Source organism: Anguilla anguilla, chromosome 1 (assembly GCF_013347855.1).
Source record: "Anguilla anguilla isolate fAngAng1 chromosome 1, fAngAng1.pri, whole genome shotgun sequence".
NCBI classification, from domain to species: Eukaryota; Metazoa; Chordata; class Actinopteri; order Anguilliformes; family Anguillidae; genus Anguilla; species Anguilla anguilla.
This window is the reverse complement of record NC_049201.1, coordinates 75,644,028-75,659,982: the sequence shown is the minus strand read 5'-3', so window position 1 is coordinate 75,659,982 and position 15,955 is coordinate 75,644,028. Positions and strand designations below refer to the sequence as shown.

Below are 15,955 nucleotides of genomic sequence, written 5' to 3'. Positions count from 1 at the left end.
TTTGGTGTCTGGTTTTAACAGTAAGGTTTTTGTGTGTGGTGTGTGGGTGCATGTGCGGGTGTATTTTGGCCATGTGCGTGTGTGTGTGTGTGTTTGGGGTATATGTGTGTGTGCGTGGTTGTGTGTGTGTGTGTGTTTGGGGCATGTGTGGGTGCATGTGCGGGTGTGTGTGTATTTTGGCCATGTGCGTGTGTGTGTGTGTGTTTGGGGTATATGTGTGTGTGTGTGTGTGTGTGTGTGTTTGGGGCATGTGCGCATGGGTGTGTTCGGGGCATGTGTGTGCAGATGTGTGTGTTTGGGGCATGTGTGTGCGTGCACGGGTGTGTGTGTGTGTAAGACTGGAATGCAGGGGGCTGCTGGCAGGTGAAATAAACCAGACAGCAAAGCCCTTTGAAGTGCAGTAAAACATTGTTTTGGCCTATTTCAGAGACATGCCCATAAAAAAAAAAAACTTTTCCTCTACTGGAATCTAAATATGGCCTGTGTATTTCACAACTTGGTATACTTTCATTTCTATAGTTTAAATGAACACATTTAAAGACTTACAAGAAAAAAAATAAAATGTTAGAGTGCGGATTTATGAGAATGTCACCTACATTTTAAGGGTGGGGATTTACTGGTTGCTGTCTGAGTCGGTGCATTTTACATGGTAATAAAACGTGTTTCCCAATTAAATGAGATGGGGGGGGGGGGTATCATCAGTGCACCGTGTTCCGCTGCTGTCACTTACACGTGTCATTATTTCTAGACCGTAATCGGGCCGCATCGGAACACTAATTAAATCCCCTGACGTTAAAATATGGGGCGACGCCTATTTACATCAAAGGCAAGAGGCAAACTCGCGGCTGATTAGTTTACCGATTTCCCGCCTACAATTACTCTGTCCAACCACGCGGGGAATATCAAGTTCCCGCGAATTAGAGACTTCCTTTAGTTGGCCCAGTGGTACTGGCTGTTATGTGCTCTCGTGCTTTAAAAGCACTGTAAGAGAGACACTTTTTCATGGAAATGGAAGAAAAGAATCTAGCAATTAAACTATTAAAATTACTGAATTTGGCGAGACATGTGGGGTATCTCCTTTCAAACTTTCTGAAATAACACAAAGAAATGCGAGAGGATGCGCTTGCTCTCTTTTAAAAATTGAATCGTTTTTTTTTTTTTTTTTTTGCTAATTAAATGCATTAGTTCTTTCTTTTTAAAGTTGTGGTGAGCTTGCCCTTATATTCATTTAGCACAGGGGTGGAGAGTTCCATTACTTCAGGGATGGCGTGAATTCCATTACCTCTGGGATCGGGCTAATTCATCAAGAGCAGAATTTGTCATGAAATCCAGAAACAGGCCCTTGTTATCCATCTCGGTTTCAGCCGATGCGCTTATCCGGAGCAACATACTGACTAAAAGAACACAAATTAAACTGATTTATATACAATAGTGCCAAACCTGTGTAAACATCACTAAAGCACTAAATGTTACCTATGCTAAACAAGAATCAATGCACACATTCTGAATACATACAGACCACATCTATAAAAAGCCCTAAAGAGACATACAACCGTGAAAACACAATAACCACAATACATAGCAGTGCTATGGAGGGGGTATGGATGTACTGACCACACCCATTCTACAATTGAAATGAGGCACTACATGACTTTTGTGTTTTTTTTTTTTTTTTTTTTTGCAATATTCTGGCAAGGTTATTTATGATATGGAAATTTTAGTTCTCTGTGATGTCGGCGACATTGAATAAATGGCACCATGTTGCCTTCGTGACAGTAAAAGTAGCTGAATTTAAAGTCTTCGTCTTCCTATGCATCACCATCTTGTTTCTGCCCCGAAAGCAAAGTATTCTGCATGTGGCTGCAATCCCCCGTTACCGTCTGCAGCCACACGGCGAGATGATTCCGGCAGATGTTAGCTCAGACTCCAGGGTACTCCGCCCACTCACAAACAGAGGATTTACTCATGAAAATGCAGAAAGCACAATGCCTGCAGCCCCATTGATAATGCTAATAATGAGCAATAAACTCAAATTAAATATCTCCAAATTAACAGTGATGGACTAATTGTGAACTTTATGATAATTTGTCTTCACAAACCTTGTTTTTTTTTTTTGAACTTCATAAGACTCATCTGTTGCCTCAGATTAAAAATAAAAAAGCCAGCTATCACAGTCGTTGAACATATGGTCTGCCAAAGTACACCATGGCTTGAACAAAAGGGATTAAACAGTAAGATAAAACACAACGGGGCGGGCAGGTGTACAGGTATACTGAAGGCACACCTAGGAACAGGTGGGGAGAAGACATTTACCTGCCACTGATACCTGTAACTGCCACTTTGTACTGGCATGTGCCAGTAAGCCATCACTGAGCGTCATGAAATCAACTGTGTCAGGACTCGCGGGGGGTACGAACCCAAAAGCAGAGGGACAAAACTCACAACTTCAAAATGGGAGGAGAACAAAAGACTTTACTAACAAAAAAAAAGGCAAACAAGCAGGGAACAGAAAAAGCCACGATGGGCAAAAACACAAACTCAAAAAATATCTAATAAAACAGAAAACAAGAGGAACTCAAAAACACAGGCAGGGCAGAACACAGGCAGGCAGAGTACAAGGGCAGGTACATACGGTCCGAGCAAACACAAGTAGGAAACAAACACAAGGAACCAGCACCCGAGTCAAGGGAACAAAGAACTTAAATAGACAGGGGGTAACAAGACACAGGTGAACTCAAAAAACAATCAAACCAGAAAGGGAGGGGATAACAAGACACAGGTGGGAACAATGATAGAATAACGAGACAACAATAATACAATTAACAGGGGGGAGCAGGACACAAAACAGAAGTGCCGCCATCTGGCGGCCCAACAGGGGAAACACAGACAGAAAAAACACAGAACCATGACACTGTGGACATGTGACACTTGTCGAAAATGGTCGTGCAATGAAATATAAATCAGGCATTAAACACACCGTGAAGGGCAGGGTTGGTGCTGGATAGTCTCACAGTCTGCTGCTGTTTTTTTATTGTTTGTTTTTTTGTTTTGTTTTGTTTTGTTACTCAGCACTTATTGCCCAGTTAAAGCAGCTGATTACATAGCTAACTCACCCCATCAAGTTCATTGGGTCTGGGTTGCTGGCCGATTATGGGGATGAAAAACAAAAACCAGCAGACCCTGCAGCACTCTAGGACCAGGGTTGCAGTCCCCTGTGGTAGAACATCAACGTACCAGGCTAAAGCCAGGGTGTCAAACTCCAGTCCTGGAGGGCCACAGTGTCCGCAGGTATCTGTGGTTTCCTCTCAATCAGCAGCCAATTAAGAGCTTGGCGATCAAGGTGGAGTGGACTCTGGCCAATACATGACATAAATTAATCACACGTGGTGAAACACACCAAAAACCAGCAGGCACTACAGCCCTCCAGGACTGAAGTTTCACACCCTGACCTAACAGCTCTGCACAGTGGCTACGACTACTTTAGTGGATCATCTTGTCCTAATACCACCTAGTGGTGACCTGAAGGTACTGCCATTACTTTGTGATTGCAATTTCTAGAGCGCATGGGTGCAACCAGAATGTGTTTTTAAGCGTCCAAATACGCAGAATGTTTTATGCTGTATATACTGTGAGCTGCAGCGTGTGTGTACGCGTTTATCTACCATAAAATAAAACATAGGGATCAGTATTAACATTGTCTACTGTTTCTCCGATATTCGTTCATCATTTCCTCGTTTAAACTAAGTAAATACATGAAGTACATAGAGTTCAGAACAACCTTTTAATTTAATAATGGCCACTGGGAAAATGTTCACTCAGACCTAAAATAAATAAATAACAAACAATTGCCTCTATCGCGCATGCACGGGAACAAAAACAGATTCCTAAAGAGTTCCCAACGAAAGATTACAGGTTCAGTACTTGAAACCCTGTAATATTGGCGTTCTGTTGTGTAATATAATGGCACTTGGAGAGACGGTATGAACACAGAACACTGCCCCTTTAAGACTCGGAGAACGCTGGATGCAGACGCCCCCCTCCTTCCCCCGGAGTTGGGAAGGAAACCGAGAAGGCTACGCATAACCACAGGACGGCTGTGATTACGAGCAAACCGCGGTCAGAGGGTCCGCTTACGTCGCCGGACTCAAAACGAGTTGCTTCCCCGGACAGATCTGAGTGAAGTGAACACTTCGGAGGTGTTCTTCGAGTACGCGTGTTGGGTTGGTTGGCCGGTTCACCGTAACGTCAGAGAAACATGCCCGTCTCTCTCTGGTTGCACGGGGGGATCTAACCGAGGGATGGCCGCGGACGTGAGGAAAAGATCGAGTCCGGAGAAAGGAGCCGTGACCTCGGACGGCGAACATGTGGGAAACACGACCGGAGAAGACGGTGCCCGGTCCCAAGGGTTCGCCCGCTCGTGGTTTTGCGGACTACTCCCCAAACTGCTCATTATCGCGGCGGTTCCCATCGTAGCCTTCGCCTTCAAATATTACCAAGACGGGCAGCTTCTGAAGCGACATGTAAGTGATGCGATGAAGTATTAGTTATGTAGTTTGTTTATTTATGTTTCAATTCATTACGTTTTGTCGGTAATAACAACAATCCGCATTAACAAACGACCCATTTGACCATGTAGGCTATTCCCACTTATTATTTAATGTATGGGAGTTGCCTGTCTTTTTTGTTTTGGCTTCGGGGCTGATCTTTTATTTATTTTTCATGATATTACTTACAAGAATGCCAATTTCTTGCCAAGCGGTTCGGATGTGCGGCTTTCACTTTACACACACTTCCTTCATATCTCAGCAAACTGTTCTCCCCCTCCCCTCCCCTCCCCTCCCCAAATGAAGAACCTCCAGCCCCCTCACACCCTGCCCTGGGATGATGTCTGACCCTTCCATCCTGTGTCCCTGGCAGGTATCTCCCCTCCAGGGGAGTTCGAGGAGGAGGTCCCCCAGGACCCCAATGGGGAGACGCTAACTGTCGAGGCCAAGATGCAGCCTCTCCTGCTGGAGACCATGACCAAGAGCAAGGACGGATTCCTGGGGGTACGGGGTTTAATAGAAATAGAATAGACAGGGTGTCCGCTAGACGGACGGACGAACGATGCGGTCGGTCCTGGGAAGTGACGGGCGGCTCTCTCTCTCTCTCTCTCTCTCTCTCTCTCTCTCTCTCCCGCGCAGGTTACCCACAGTTCCCTGAGCGGCCTGCGCTCCTGGAGGGGCCCCGCCGTGCCCTCCTCCGTCTTCTTCGCCAGCCAGTTCCGCGGCTTCCTGCCGCCCAAGAACAAGCTGGAGGCGGGGGAGCCCTGGTGGCTGGTGCCCAGCGAGCTCAACATCTTCACGGGGTACCTCCCCAACAACCGCTACAACCCCCCGACCCCCAGGGGCAAAGAGGTAGGCCCAACGCGGGGCCCCTGTCTCACACTAGATTAGATTCAACTTTATTGTCATTGCACAGAGTACACGTACTGAGACAACGAAATGCAGTTAGCATCTAACCAGAAGTGCAAAAGAAGCAGTAAAGTGCAGTAAGGTGTATGTACATAAGTGAATAAATATGAATACAATATTGATAAATATGAATACAATACAATGTGATATAAAGAGTATAGACAGTTATAAACAATATAGACAGTGGATCGGTATAAATATGATAAATATATTATTAGCAAGGTGCGGCAGTGCAAGGTTCAGTCGTTGGCGGTGTCCGAAAGCTGTGCTCCCGTCCTTCAGTCTGTCCTTTCACCCAAACCTCTAACAGAGAATGAGAGCTGATCTGGGATCAGTTTTTCCCATCCCTAACCCCTAACTGTATGTAATGAGCTGAAAGGTTAAGACTGATCCTAGATCAGGGGTGCGCAACTCCGGTCCTGGAGGGCCGATCTGCGTGCTGGTTTTTGTTCCAACCGATTACCATAGATATAGTTTTCCAACAGCTCTACAAGCAATGCCGCTTCACTCCTACACTTGAGCTCAGTAAAATCTCTAGGATGCACTTGCAGTCTGCGGCTGTAGCTGGAGCTTATACACGTCAGATCAAGATACGATTGGGCTAATTAAATAAACGTTGGCAAATGTTCACACAAAATCCTGAAATGGATTGGCCCTTGTTGTGCACCCCTGTCCTAGATCATGGACCCGTAGTCTTAAAAGTGCCTCTGAGCAGGAGTGCTGATCTAGGATCAGATTCTCTCGTCCATATCGTGACCTAATCCATTATGAGCTAAGAGACAAAACTGATCCTAGATCAGCAATCCTGCTATGCCACCTTGTGAGCGCAGGTCCTGATCTATAGAACAGTAAGGCAGAAGCCTCACCTAGGGCCTAATTTACTAAGACTTTTAGCACATGCAAAACTAATAACCCAACCAACGATTAGTGCAAAACTAACACCATGATGTTATTGGTTGCGCCTGATTTACTAAGATTCTTAAGCACATGCAAAACCAATAACCCATCCAATGATTGGTGCAAAACTAACGCCATGACCAAATTATCTTAAGGAAGAGAGGAGAGAGAACAGTACTGCAGAGTAATTAGAGAGTGCCTTTGGCTGTGAATGTGAAATATCTCTACCAGTGTTTGGGCAGTCAATTCCACTTCAGTCCAGTCAACTCAAGAAGGAAATGAACTGAAAATCGATCAAATTCATGAATTTATAATGGTCTTTGGAGAGTTTTCAAGCAGTAAATTGAAGTTCAGTTAATTTCCTTCGGCTGGCGCGATGGAAACGGACGTGACGCTCAATCGCGTTGTCTCCTTCGTCACTTGATTTGGAAGCTGAGGTTCTCACTAGCCTAACGGGAAGCCAACTTCAGGGATTCAGATTCAGTGCAGAATAGAAGAGCGTGTTCATGATGTTAGCGAATTACAGGCGAGAGCTTTAAATGCTGGGAATGTAGCTATGTGGGAAATGTAGGAAAGGTTGCTGAATGGTAGCCAGGGTAAACATTGTGTTGTTCGCTTAACAGCATTTCTGGGTCTCCACCAATTCACTAAAGTTTGTCTCTCCCGCTCATTTGATTTTTGTTGTTGACTGGGTGAGATGTCTCTCTCCTGATTGGATGAGTTGTTTGTCTTTCTGCTGATTAGAGGAGTTGTTTGTCTCTCTCCTGATTGCTGCGTTCCTCGTATTGATTGGTTCTGTTGATGTGTGTCCCTCTTGCCCACTGGCTGAGTTTTTGTTTGCTTCTCCACCCACCCCAGGTCATCCTGCACTCCCTGCTCAGCATGCTGCACCCCCGCCCATTCATAAAATCCCGCTTCGCCCCCCAGGGGGCGGTGGCCTGCATCCGCGCCATCAGCGACTTCTATTATGACATCATCTTCAGGTCAGTGCACAGGGGGAGTGGTCACGAATCACCGGTCTCTGGAGGTTCCTGGTAACACACACAGTTTGCACAATTTCGCCACGAAGGACCATGACTTCTAACACCTGTCATGAAATCAGAATAAAAACCAGCACTTGGATATCAGGTCTACAACAGGCTTGAAGCACATTGTGTCTACATCAACAAAAAAAAATGTTGGTTTTTAAAGAATAAAAACTTCCATTTCTGTATAAGATTTGCTGAAATTCTAATGACCAAAGAACTTGTACATAGAAATCTTTGTGCATCTCTTTTTGTTTCCTGACTGTGATCATGAGAGAGAGAGAGAGAGAAAGGGGGGTGTGGAATTAACCCGTACTAACCCTGACTTTGAATTTTTTCCAAAATGTTCTGGAACTCCATTTGCTTTCAGTTAGCAGCAGTGATTGTTACATCAGCATTAGAACGTTCAGTTAAGAACATTCTAATCGCACATTTGTGACCTCACGCCTTAAAGGGTTAAATCGCAGACATCGTCGTTGTGTCTTAACGTCACTCTCTCGGGACAGGATCCACGCCGAGTTCCAGCTGAACGAGGTCCCAAACTTCCCCTTCTGGTTCACCCCCGGCCAGTTTACCGGAAACATCGTCCTGTCCCACGACTCCTCGCACGTGCGCGAGTTCCACCTCTACGTCCCCAACAACAGGTGACCCGCCCCTTGGGATGGGGGATAGGACTGGAAGTTTTCCCGTTTTTTTTTTTTTCCCTTATTAATCAGGAAAAAAACGTTTTCCAGAACTGAAATGTTTCCACTAGGCCTAGGTGAGACCGTAACAGGGAAAAGGATAAGGGAATGAGTGAGGAATGGCACTGCAGACTGCAGACTGACAACCAACTCTAGTCCCTATGCCTAACTAATACTAACTAAAGGCCAGCTAGTCTTCGTAGGGTTGCCAGATATGGGGTGAATTTAAATGCTGAGCTTTGGGACATTTAATCTGCTGGCTGGGACCACCCCCAACGGAGAATTAAAATTCCACCCAGAGTCACCCGCAAAAATAATAAAGGAAAAATAACAAAGCGAAATAACAAAAATAGTGTCCCGATGGAAGGGTGTGTAATCCACCTGGGACACTCTAACTGGAGTCACTGTACGGCGAGCAGAGGGGCAAAACAGGAGTCAAGGTCGAAATGAACAAAATGGAGTCAAGCACTCAAAATGCACTGGGCAGACAAACTAGAAGGGCAAAGGCAAGAATCTGCGTCGAATCGAACGAAACACTGGTCAAACACAAAAATCCAATTAGCAAACAAATTAAAAGGGCTAGACAAGAATCGGATCTATATGTACACATGTTACATATATGTGTCTCTGCTGCTGATGCAGGTCTCTGGATGTGTGTGTGTGTGTGTGTGTGTGTATGTGTTTCTGATACAGGTCTCTGAATGTGTGTGTGTGTTTCTGATACAGGTCTGTGAATGTGTGTGTGTGTTTCTGATACAGGTCTCTGAATGTGTGTGTGTGTGTTTCTGATACAGGTCTCTGAATGTGTGTGTGTGTTTCTGATACAAGTCTCTGAATGTGTGTGTGTGTGTGTGTTTCTGATGCAGGTCTCTGAATGTGTGTGTGTGTGTGTGTTTCTGATACAGGTCTCTGAATGTGTGTGTGTGTGTGTGTGTGTTTCTGATACAGGTCTCTGAATGTGTGTGTGTGTGTTTCTGATGCAGGTCTCTGAATGTGGACATGGAGTGGCTCTACGGGGCCAGTGAGGGCAGTAATATGGAGGTGGACATCGGCTACCTGCCGCAGGTAACGCACTGCATTCTGTTTCTGTGCTTACACTGACAAGGCACTCACTTTTTATTTTACTTTATCTGAACTTCATCCGTTTGTACAGCAGAGTGTTCATGTGCATGTGACTGTGTTTGTTCCTAAGATGGAGCTGCAGGCCTCTGGCCCCTCCGTTCCCTCCTTCATCCAGGACGAGGAGGGGAACGTCATCGACAGCCGGGGGGGGGAGGGCGACCCCATCCAGTTTGTGTTTGAGGAGATTCACTGGAAGAGTGAGATCAGCCAGGGGGAAGCAGCTCGCCGTTTGGAGCTCACGCTGTACCCCTTCAAAAAGGTGCGTCTGTCCCACCTGACTCACGCACTAACACTGATACAGGTGTGACTCAGGTAAAGAACACTAACACTGATACAGGTGTGACTCAGGTAAAAAACACTGACACTGATACAGGTGTGACTCAGGTAAAGAACACTAACACTGGTACAGGTGTGACTCAGGTAAAGAACACTAACACTGATACAGGTGTGACTCAGGTAAAGAACACTGATACAGGTGTGACTCAGGTAAAGAACACTAACACTGATACAGGTGTGACTCAGGTAAAGAACACTAACACTGATACAGGTGTGACAGGTGTGACTCAGGTAAAGAACACTGATACAGGTGTGACTCAGGTAAAGAACACTAACACTGATACAGGTGTGACTCAGGTAAAAAACACTGACACTGATACAGGTGTGACTCAGGTAAAGAACACTAACACTGATACAGGTGTGACTCAGGTAAAGAACACTAACACTGATACAGGTGTGACTCAGGTAAAGAACACTAACACTGATACAGGTGTGACTCAGGTAAAAAACACTGACACTGATACAGGTGTGACTCAGGTAAAGAACACTAACACTGATACAGGTGTGACTCAGGTAAAAAACACTGACACTGATACAGGTGTGACTCAGGTAAAGAACACTAACACTGATACAGGTGTGACAGGTGTGACTCAGGTAAAGAACACTAACACTGATACAGGTGTGACTCAGGTAAAGAACACTGACACTGATACAGGTGTGACTCAGGTAAAGAACACTGACACTGAAACAGGTGTGACTCAGGTAAAGAACACTAACACTGATACAGGTGTGACTCAGGTAAAGAACACTGATACAGGTGTGACTCAGGTAAAGAACACTAACACTGATACAGGTGTGACTCAGGTAAAGAACACTAACACTGATACAGGTGTGACTCAGGTAAAGAACACTGATACAGGTGTGACTCAGGTAAAGAACACTAACACTGATACAGGTGTGACTCAGGTAAAGAGCACTAACACTGATACAGGTGTCACTCAGGTAAAGAACACTGATACAGGTGTGACTCAGGTAAAGAACACTAACACTGGTACAGGTGTGACTCAGGTAAAGAACACTAACACTGATACAGGTGTGACTCAGGTAAAGAACACTAACACTGATACAGGTGTGACTCAGGTAAAGAACACTGATACAGGTGTGACTCAGGTAAAGAACACTGACACTGAAACAGGTGTGACTCAGGTAAAGAACACTAACACTGATACAGGTGTGACTCAGGTAAAGAACACTGATACAGGTGTGACTCAGGTAAAGAACACTAACACTGATACAGGTGTGACTCAGGTAAAGAGCACTAACACTGATACAGGTGTCACTCAGGTAAAGAACACTGATACAGGTGTGACTCAGGTAAAGAACACTAACACTGATACAGGTGTGACTCAGGTAAAGAACACTAACACAGATACAGGTGTGACTCAGGTAGACTCAGGTAAAGAACACTGATACAGGTGTGACTCAGGTAAAAAACACTGACACTGATACAGGTGTGACAGGTGTGACTCAGGTAAAGGACACTGACACTGATACAGGTGTGACTCAGGTAAAAAACACTGACACTGATACAGGTGTGACTCAGGTAAAGAACACTGACACTGATACAGGTGTGACAGGTGTGACTCAGGTAAAGAACACTAACACTGATACAGGTGTGACTCAGGTAAAGAACACTAACACTGATACAGGTGTGACGGGTGTGACTCAGGTAAAGAACACTGACACTGATACAGGTGTGACTCAGGTAAAGAACACTGACACTGATACAGGTGTGACTCAGGTAAAGGACACTAACACTGATACAGGGGTGACTCAGGTAAAGAACACTGATACAGGTGTGACTCAGGTAAAGGACACTGACACTGATACAGGTGTGACTCAGGTAAAGAACACTAACACTGATACAGGTGTGACTCAGGTAAAGAACACTAACACTGATACAGGTGTGACTCAGGTAAAGAGCACTAACACTGATACAGGTGTGACTCAGGTAAAGAACACTGATACAGGTGTGACTCAGGTAAAGAACACTGACACTGATACAGGTGTGACAGGTGTGACTCAGGTAAAGAACACTAACACTGATACAGGTGTGACTCAGGTAAAGAACACTAACACTGATACAGGTGTGACGGGTGTGACTCAGGTAAAGAACACTGACACTGATACAGGTGTGACTCAGGTAAAGAACACTGACACTGATACAGGTGTGACTCAGGTAAAGGACACTAACACTGATACAGGGGTGACTCAGGTAAAGAACACTGATACAGGTGTGACTCAGGTAAAGGACACTGACACTGATACAGGTGTGACTCAGGTAAAGAACACTAACACTGATACAGGTGTGACTCAGGTAAAGAACACTAACACTGATACAGGTGTGACTCAGGTAAAGAACACTAACACTGATACAGGTGTGACTCAGGTAAAGAACACTGATACAGGTGTGACGGGTGTGACTCAGGTAAAGAACACTAACACTGATACAGGTGTGACTCAGGTAAAGAGCACTAACACTGATACAGGTGTGACTCAGGTAAAGAACACTGATACAGGTGTGACTCAGGTAAAGAACACGGACACTGATACAGGTGTGACTCAGGTAAAGAACACTGACACTGATACAGGTGTGACTCAGGTAAAAAACACTGACACTGATACAGGTGTGACAAGGGTAAAGAACACTAACACTGATACAGGTGTGACTCAGGTAAAGAACACTGATACAGGTGTGACTCAGGTAAAGAACACTAACACTGATACAGGTGTGACTCAGGTAAAGAACACTAACACTGATACAGGTGTGAGAGGTGTGACTCAGGTGATGTCACCTTCCCCAGGTGGCCTACCTGCCGTTCTCGGAGGCCTTCGGCAGGGCCCGGGAGGAGAAGAAGCTGGTGCACTCCATCCTCCTGTGGGGGGCGCTAGACGACCAGTCCTGCTGAGGTGAGCCTCGGGCGGCGGCTCGCTAGCGATCAGCTGCTTGTACACAAGCACAGCAGCTCCTCCTATTCACTGGTGAAGGAGAACTACACCCTTCCAGAACATTCCAAAGTGACTCATACTGCTTGACTCTTGAGTGTCCACTGGCATCTAAGAATCCCTCTTCCTCCTCCCTTTTCCCTCTCTCTCTCTCTCTCCCTCTATCCCTTTGTCTCCCCACCCATGTTCCTCTTGCTCTCTCTAACTCTTCCTTTCCATCTCTCACCCCTGCCCCCCCTCCCCTGTTGTTCCGGCAGGTTCCGGGCGGACTCTCCGGGAGACAGTCCTGGAAAGTTCGCCCGTTCTGACTCTGCTCAATCAGAGCTTCATCAGCAGCTGGTCTCTGGTCAAGGAGCTGGAGGAAATGCAGGTGAGGGGGCGGGGCTTGGGGGGGGGCTGGGCTATGGCAGAGAGCAGGAGTACAACACTCCCCTCCCCCTTTACTTCTAGGAGTGTTTCACCCCTGCCACTGCCTTCACACACTCTGATTGGCTGGCCGACTGCTTTGCCATACACCGATTGACTGCCCCACTACCTTCCCTTACACTGTGATTGGTTGCCCCACTGCCTTCACACACACACACTGTGGTTGGTGTTCGGTTTCCCTGTGATTGTAATTGGCAGGCATGATTTGCACTGTGGGCCATTAGAAATAATTACCCTCAAGGAGGTCATTTAATATTGTTTTCTTACCAACAAGTGCTGTACCTTTTATCTGTTCTACATGCATCATTTTATATATAAAACACACAAATATTGTAGCAACAAAAACAATTGCTTGGCTCAAATGTTTGGCCATTTTTCTGGCACACTCTAGTCTGTATTAAATTCCCAGTGTATTTGGGGCGGGATTAGCATGTTTGTATAAAGACGCAGTGGAGTTCGGGGGCTTTTCGGACGTTTGTATATAGCCCCAGTGTGTTTTGGGAGGGGTTTGCATGTTCTTAGAAAGACCCAGTGGGGAGGAGTGAGGTCACGTGTGGATTTGGGTTTGGCTCACCGCCCTCTCCCCGCAGGCTGACGTCAGTAACCCCGCCCTGAGTAGCATTGCCGCGCTGCACCTGCAGAAGTACAACTTCCCCGTGGAGATGATGCTGTCACTGCCCAACGGCACCGTGGTGAGTCCTCCTGCATCCCATCATGCATCAGGCCAACACCACACGCACACAAACTGCTGTTTGCACCTGCTCATTTTATCTAAACCTGGAGTTCCTGGAGATCTACTGCCCTGTAGGTTTCCACTCCTAATTTGGCGCACCTGATTATGCTAATGAGATCTCTAGCTGTTGAATGAGGTGCGCTTTGTTATGTGTGGAGTGAAAACCTACAGGATGGTTGATCTCCAGGAACAGGGTTGGGGAGCCCTGCTCTAGCTGCTGAATGAGCTGTGCTTAGTTAGGGCTTGGCTTGAGTGAAAACCTACAGGACAGCAGATCTCCAGGAACAGGTTTGGGAACCACTAGTGCACACTGAAGTCAGCATGCTAGGCACAGCCATTTGTTTAATCTCTGTAACACACTGTAGTATGGGTACTGTATGTTAAACGGGCTCAGTACTAAAATACAAATGAGTATATGCTTCAGTGTAGTTATTGACAGTTCAGTAGAACACATTTGAAAATATTCTGTTGGCATATCAGTTTCCCCATTAAAAAAAAAAAGCCACCCTCTCCTGCATGTATTAAATCCCCTCCCCCTCCCCTCCCCTACCCTCCCCTCCCCCTGGCAGATCCACCACATCAACGCCAACTACTTCCTGGACCAGACGGCCATGAAGCCGGAGGAGGAGGCGGACAGTACTATGTTCAGCTTCGCGGGGGGGTTTGAGGACCCCTCCACCGCCACGTACATCCGCTTCCTGCGGGAGGGGCTGGAGAAGGCCAGAGAGCACCTGGCATAGCGAGGAGGGGGAGCGGGAACGCCGGAGCGCGTGCGGGAATTCCGGAATGTGTGCGGGAATGTGGGAATGTGTGCGGGAATGCCGGAATGTGTGCGGGAATTCCGGAATGTGTGCGGGAATGTCAGAGCGTGCACAGGGAAGGGGGGGGGGGGAGTGGTTATCTGCCACGGTCGCTCCACTGTGTGTCGGTAAACGCAACCGGAAAAAACCTCCGAACACATTTTCCACAAGAGTTCAGTCCAACTGTCACATCCAACGGCGTCACTGACTATTCTCAGCATACCCAGTCTCATGTTCTGCATTACAGTCAGATTGCATCAGCATCCAAACGGCTTTCTCCACGAGGGAGTGCGTAACATCTGTCAGTGTTTCCCCCCCCCCCCCCCCCCCCAATGCAGTACATTGATGGCTGGGACTCAACGTGTTGACTAACACTGACTAACAGGCAAAAGCAAAGAATCATCACGTCTGAAGACAAACTGTTAACACCTGCGTTTACTTGCGAGTCGAATTTAAGGACGGAGGTTTTCTCTCTTTTTTGCGAGGTTATGTTCCCTCGCGGCGACACACAGCGGAGAGGCTTGGCACGGATTTATTACTGAGCGTCTGTAAGTCAGGGGGTTTGTGGGTTCGTCGCCGTTATTTTTAGCCGGCAAAACGTGCGTTAATATTGCTGAAAGGGGTGTGGAAAGTTTCGCAACGTGGTTCACAGGTCGGGTTGTGGATGAACTGGCCGTGGATCCGCCAGCTCGTACAGGTTGAGGCCCACAGCATTAGCTCTGGGGGGCTCTGTTAAGGGAGGCGTTAGCATAGCCTCCACCGCTAACCTTTTACCTAAAAATTATGCCAAAAAAGCAAAGACTGCACTGCAAAAATATCAATCTTTATATATTTTTTGTATTCTTGTCTGTCGTGCAATACGTAAGCTCCTGAAAGGCTTTTTTTGAAATGCTGTTTTTCATGTAAAAAAATGCAGTTTTCCAATGGATGTCACTTCTACACATTGCCCACTAGGGGCAGGGTGGAGGCGAGTGCTGTTTCCTGGGCTTCGGTGCTTTGTGAGGGCCTGGTCTGAAAGCTCTGATTGGGCAAGGCAAGGCCTGATGTCATCACTGAGTGTCCCAAAAAAACAGACTTGTTGCCCTAACCCTGTCCCATGTGGGGGTAGTGGGTGGGTGGGTATAGAGTGGGGTGGGACCGCAGTCCTGACAGAGACACACACACACACACACACACACACACACACACACACACACACACACACACACACACACACACACACACACACACACACACACACACACACACACACTAGTTGACAGCAGGGTTGGCAGTGGCAGGTTTTGCTGAGGTCACAGAAACGGTTCCATTTGCGAGCACCAGCATGAACTGCCCAACAGGTACCATGACTTCGAGTTCAGTAACAACAAAGATATTGTTGTATATACCAATCAAGATGATCAACCCCTGTATCCCTTCCATCACACCTTTTTCTTAACAACAGGAGGTTTGGGCTGCTAACAGCAGTTTCCTGGGTTTTCTCAACGTCTTTTGAAAAGATGTTGTTCTTGGTTACACCCTTTACTGATGATTT

General features: G+C 46.5%; 1 protein-coding gene across 1 annotated transcript; it reads left to right on the top strand.

The window, feature by feature from the left end:
• Window positions 1-4,022: 4,022 nt before the first annotated feature.
• selenon (selenoprotein N) lies at window positions 4,023-15,563 on the top strand. Its single transcript, XM_035425497.1, has 11 exons — window positions 4,023-4,520; window positions 4,902-5,048; window positions 5,184-5,396; window positions 7,209-7,333; window positions 7,882-8,019; window positions 9,042-9,123; window positions 9,251-9,439; window positions 12,321-12,426; window positions 12,720-12,832; window positions 13,479-13,580; window positions 14,191-15,563. The coding sequence occupies exons 1-11, from the start codon at window positions 4,299-4,301 to the stop codon at window positions 14,359-14,361; spliced, it is 1,608 nt and encodes a 535-aa protein (XP_035281388.1). The 5' UTR covers window positions 4,023-4,298; the 3' UTR covers window positions 14,362-15,563.
• Window positions 15,564-15,955: the final 392 nt, after the last annotated feature.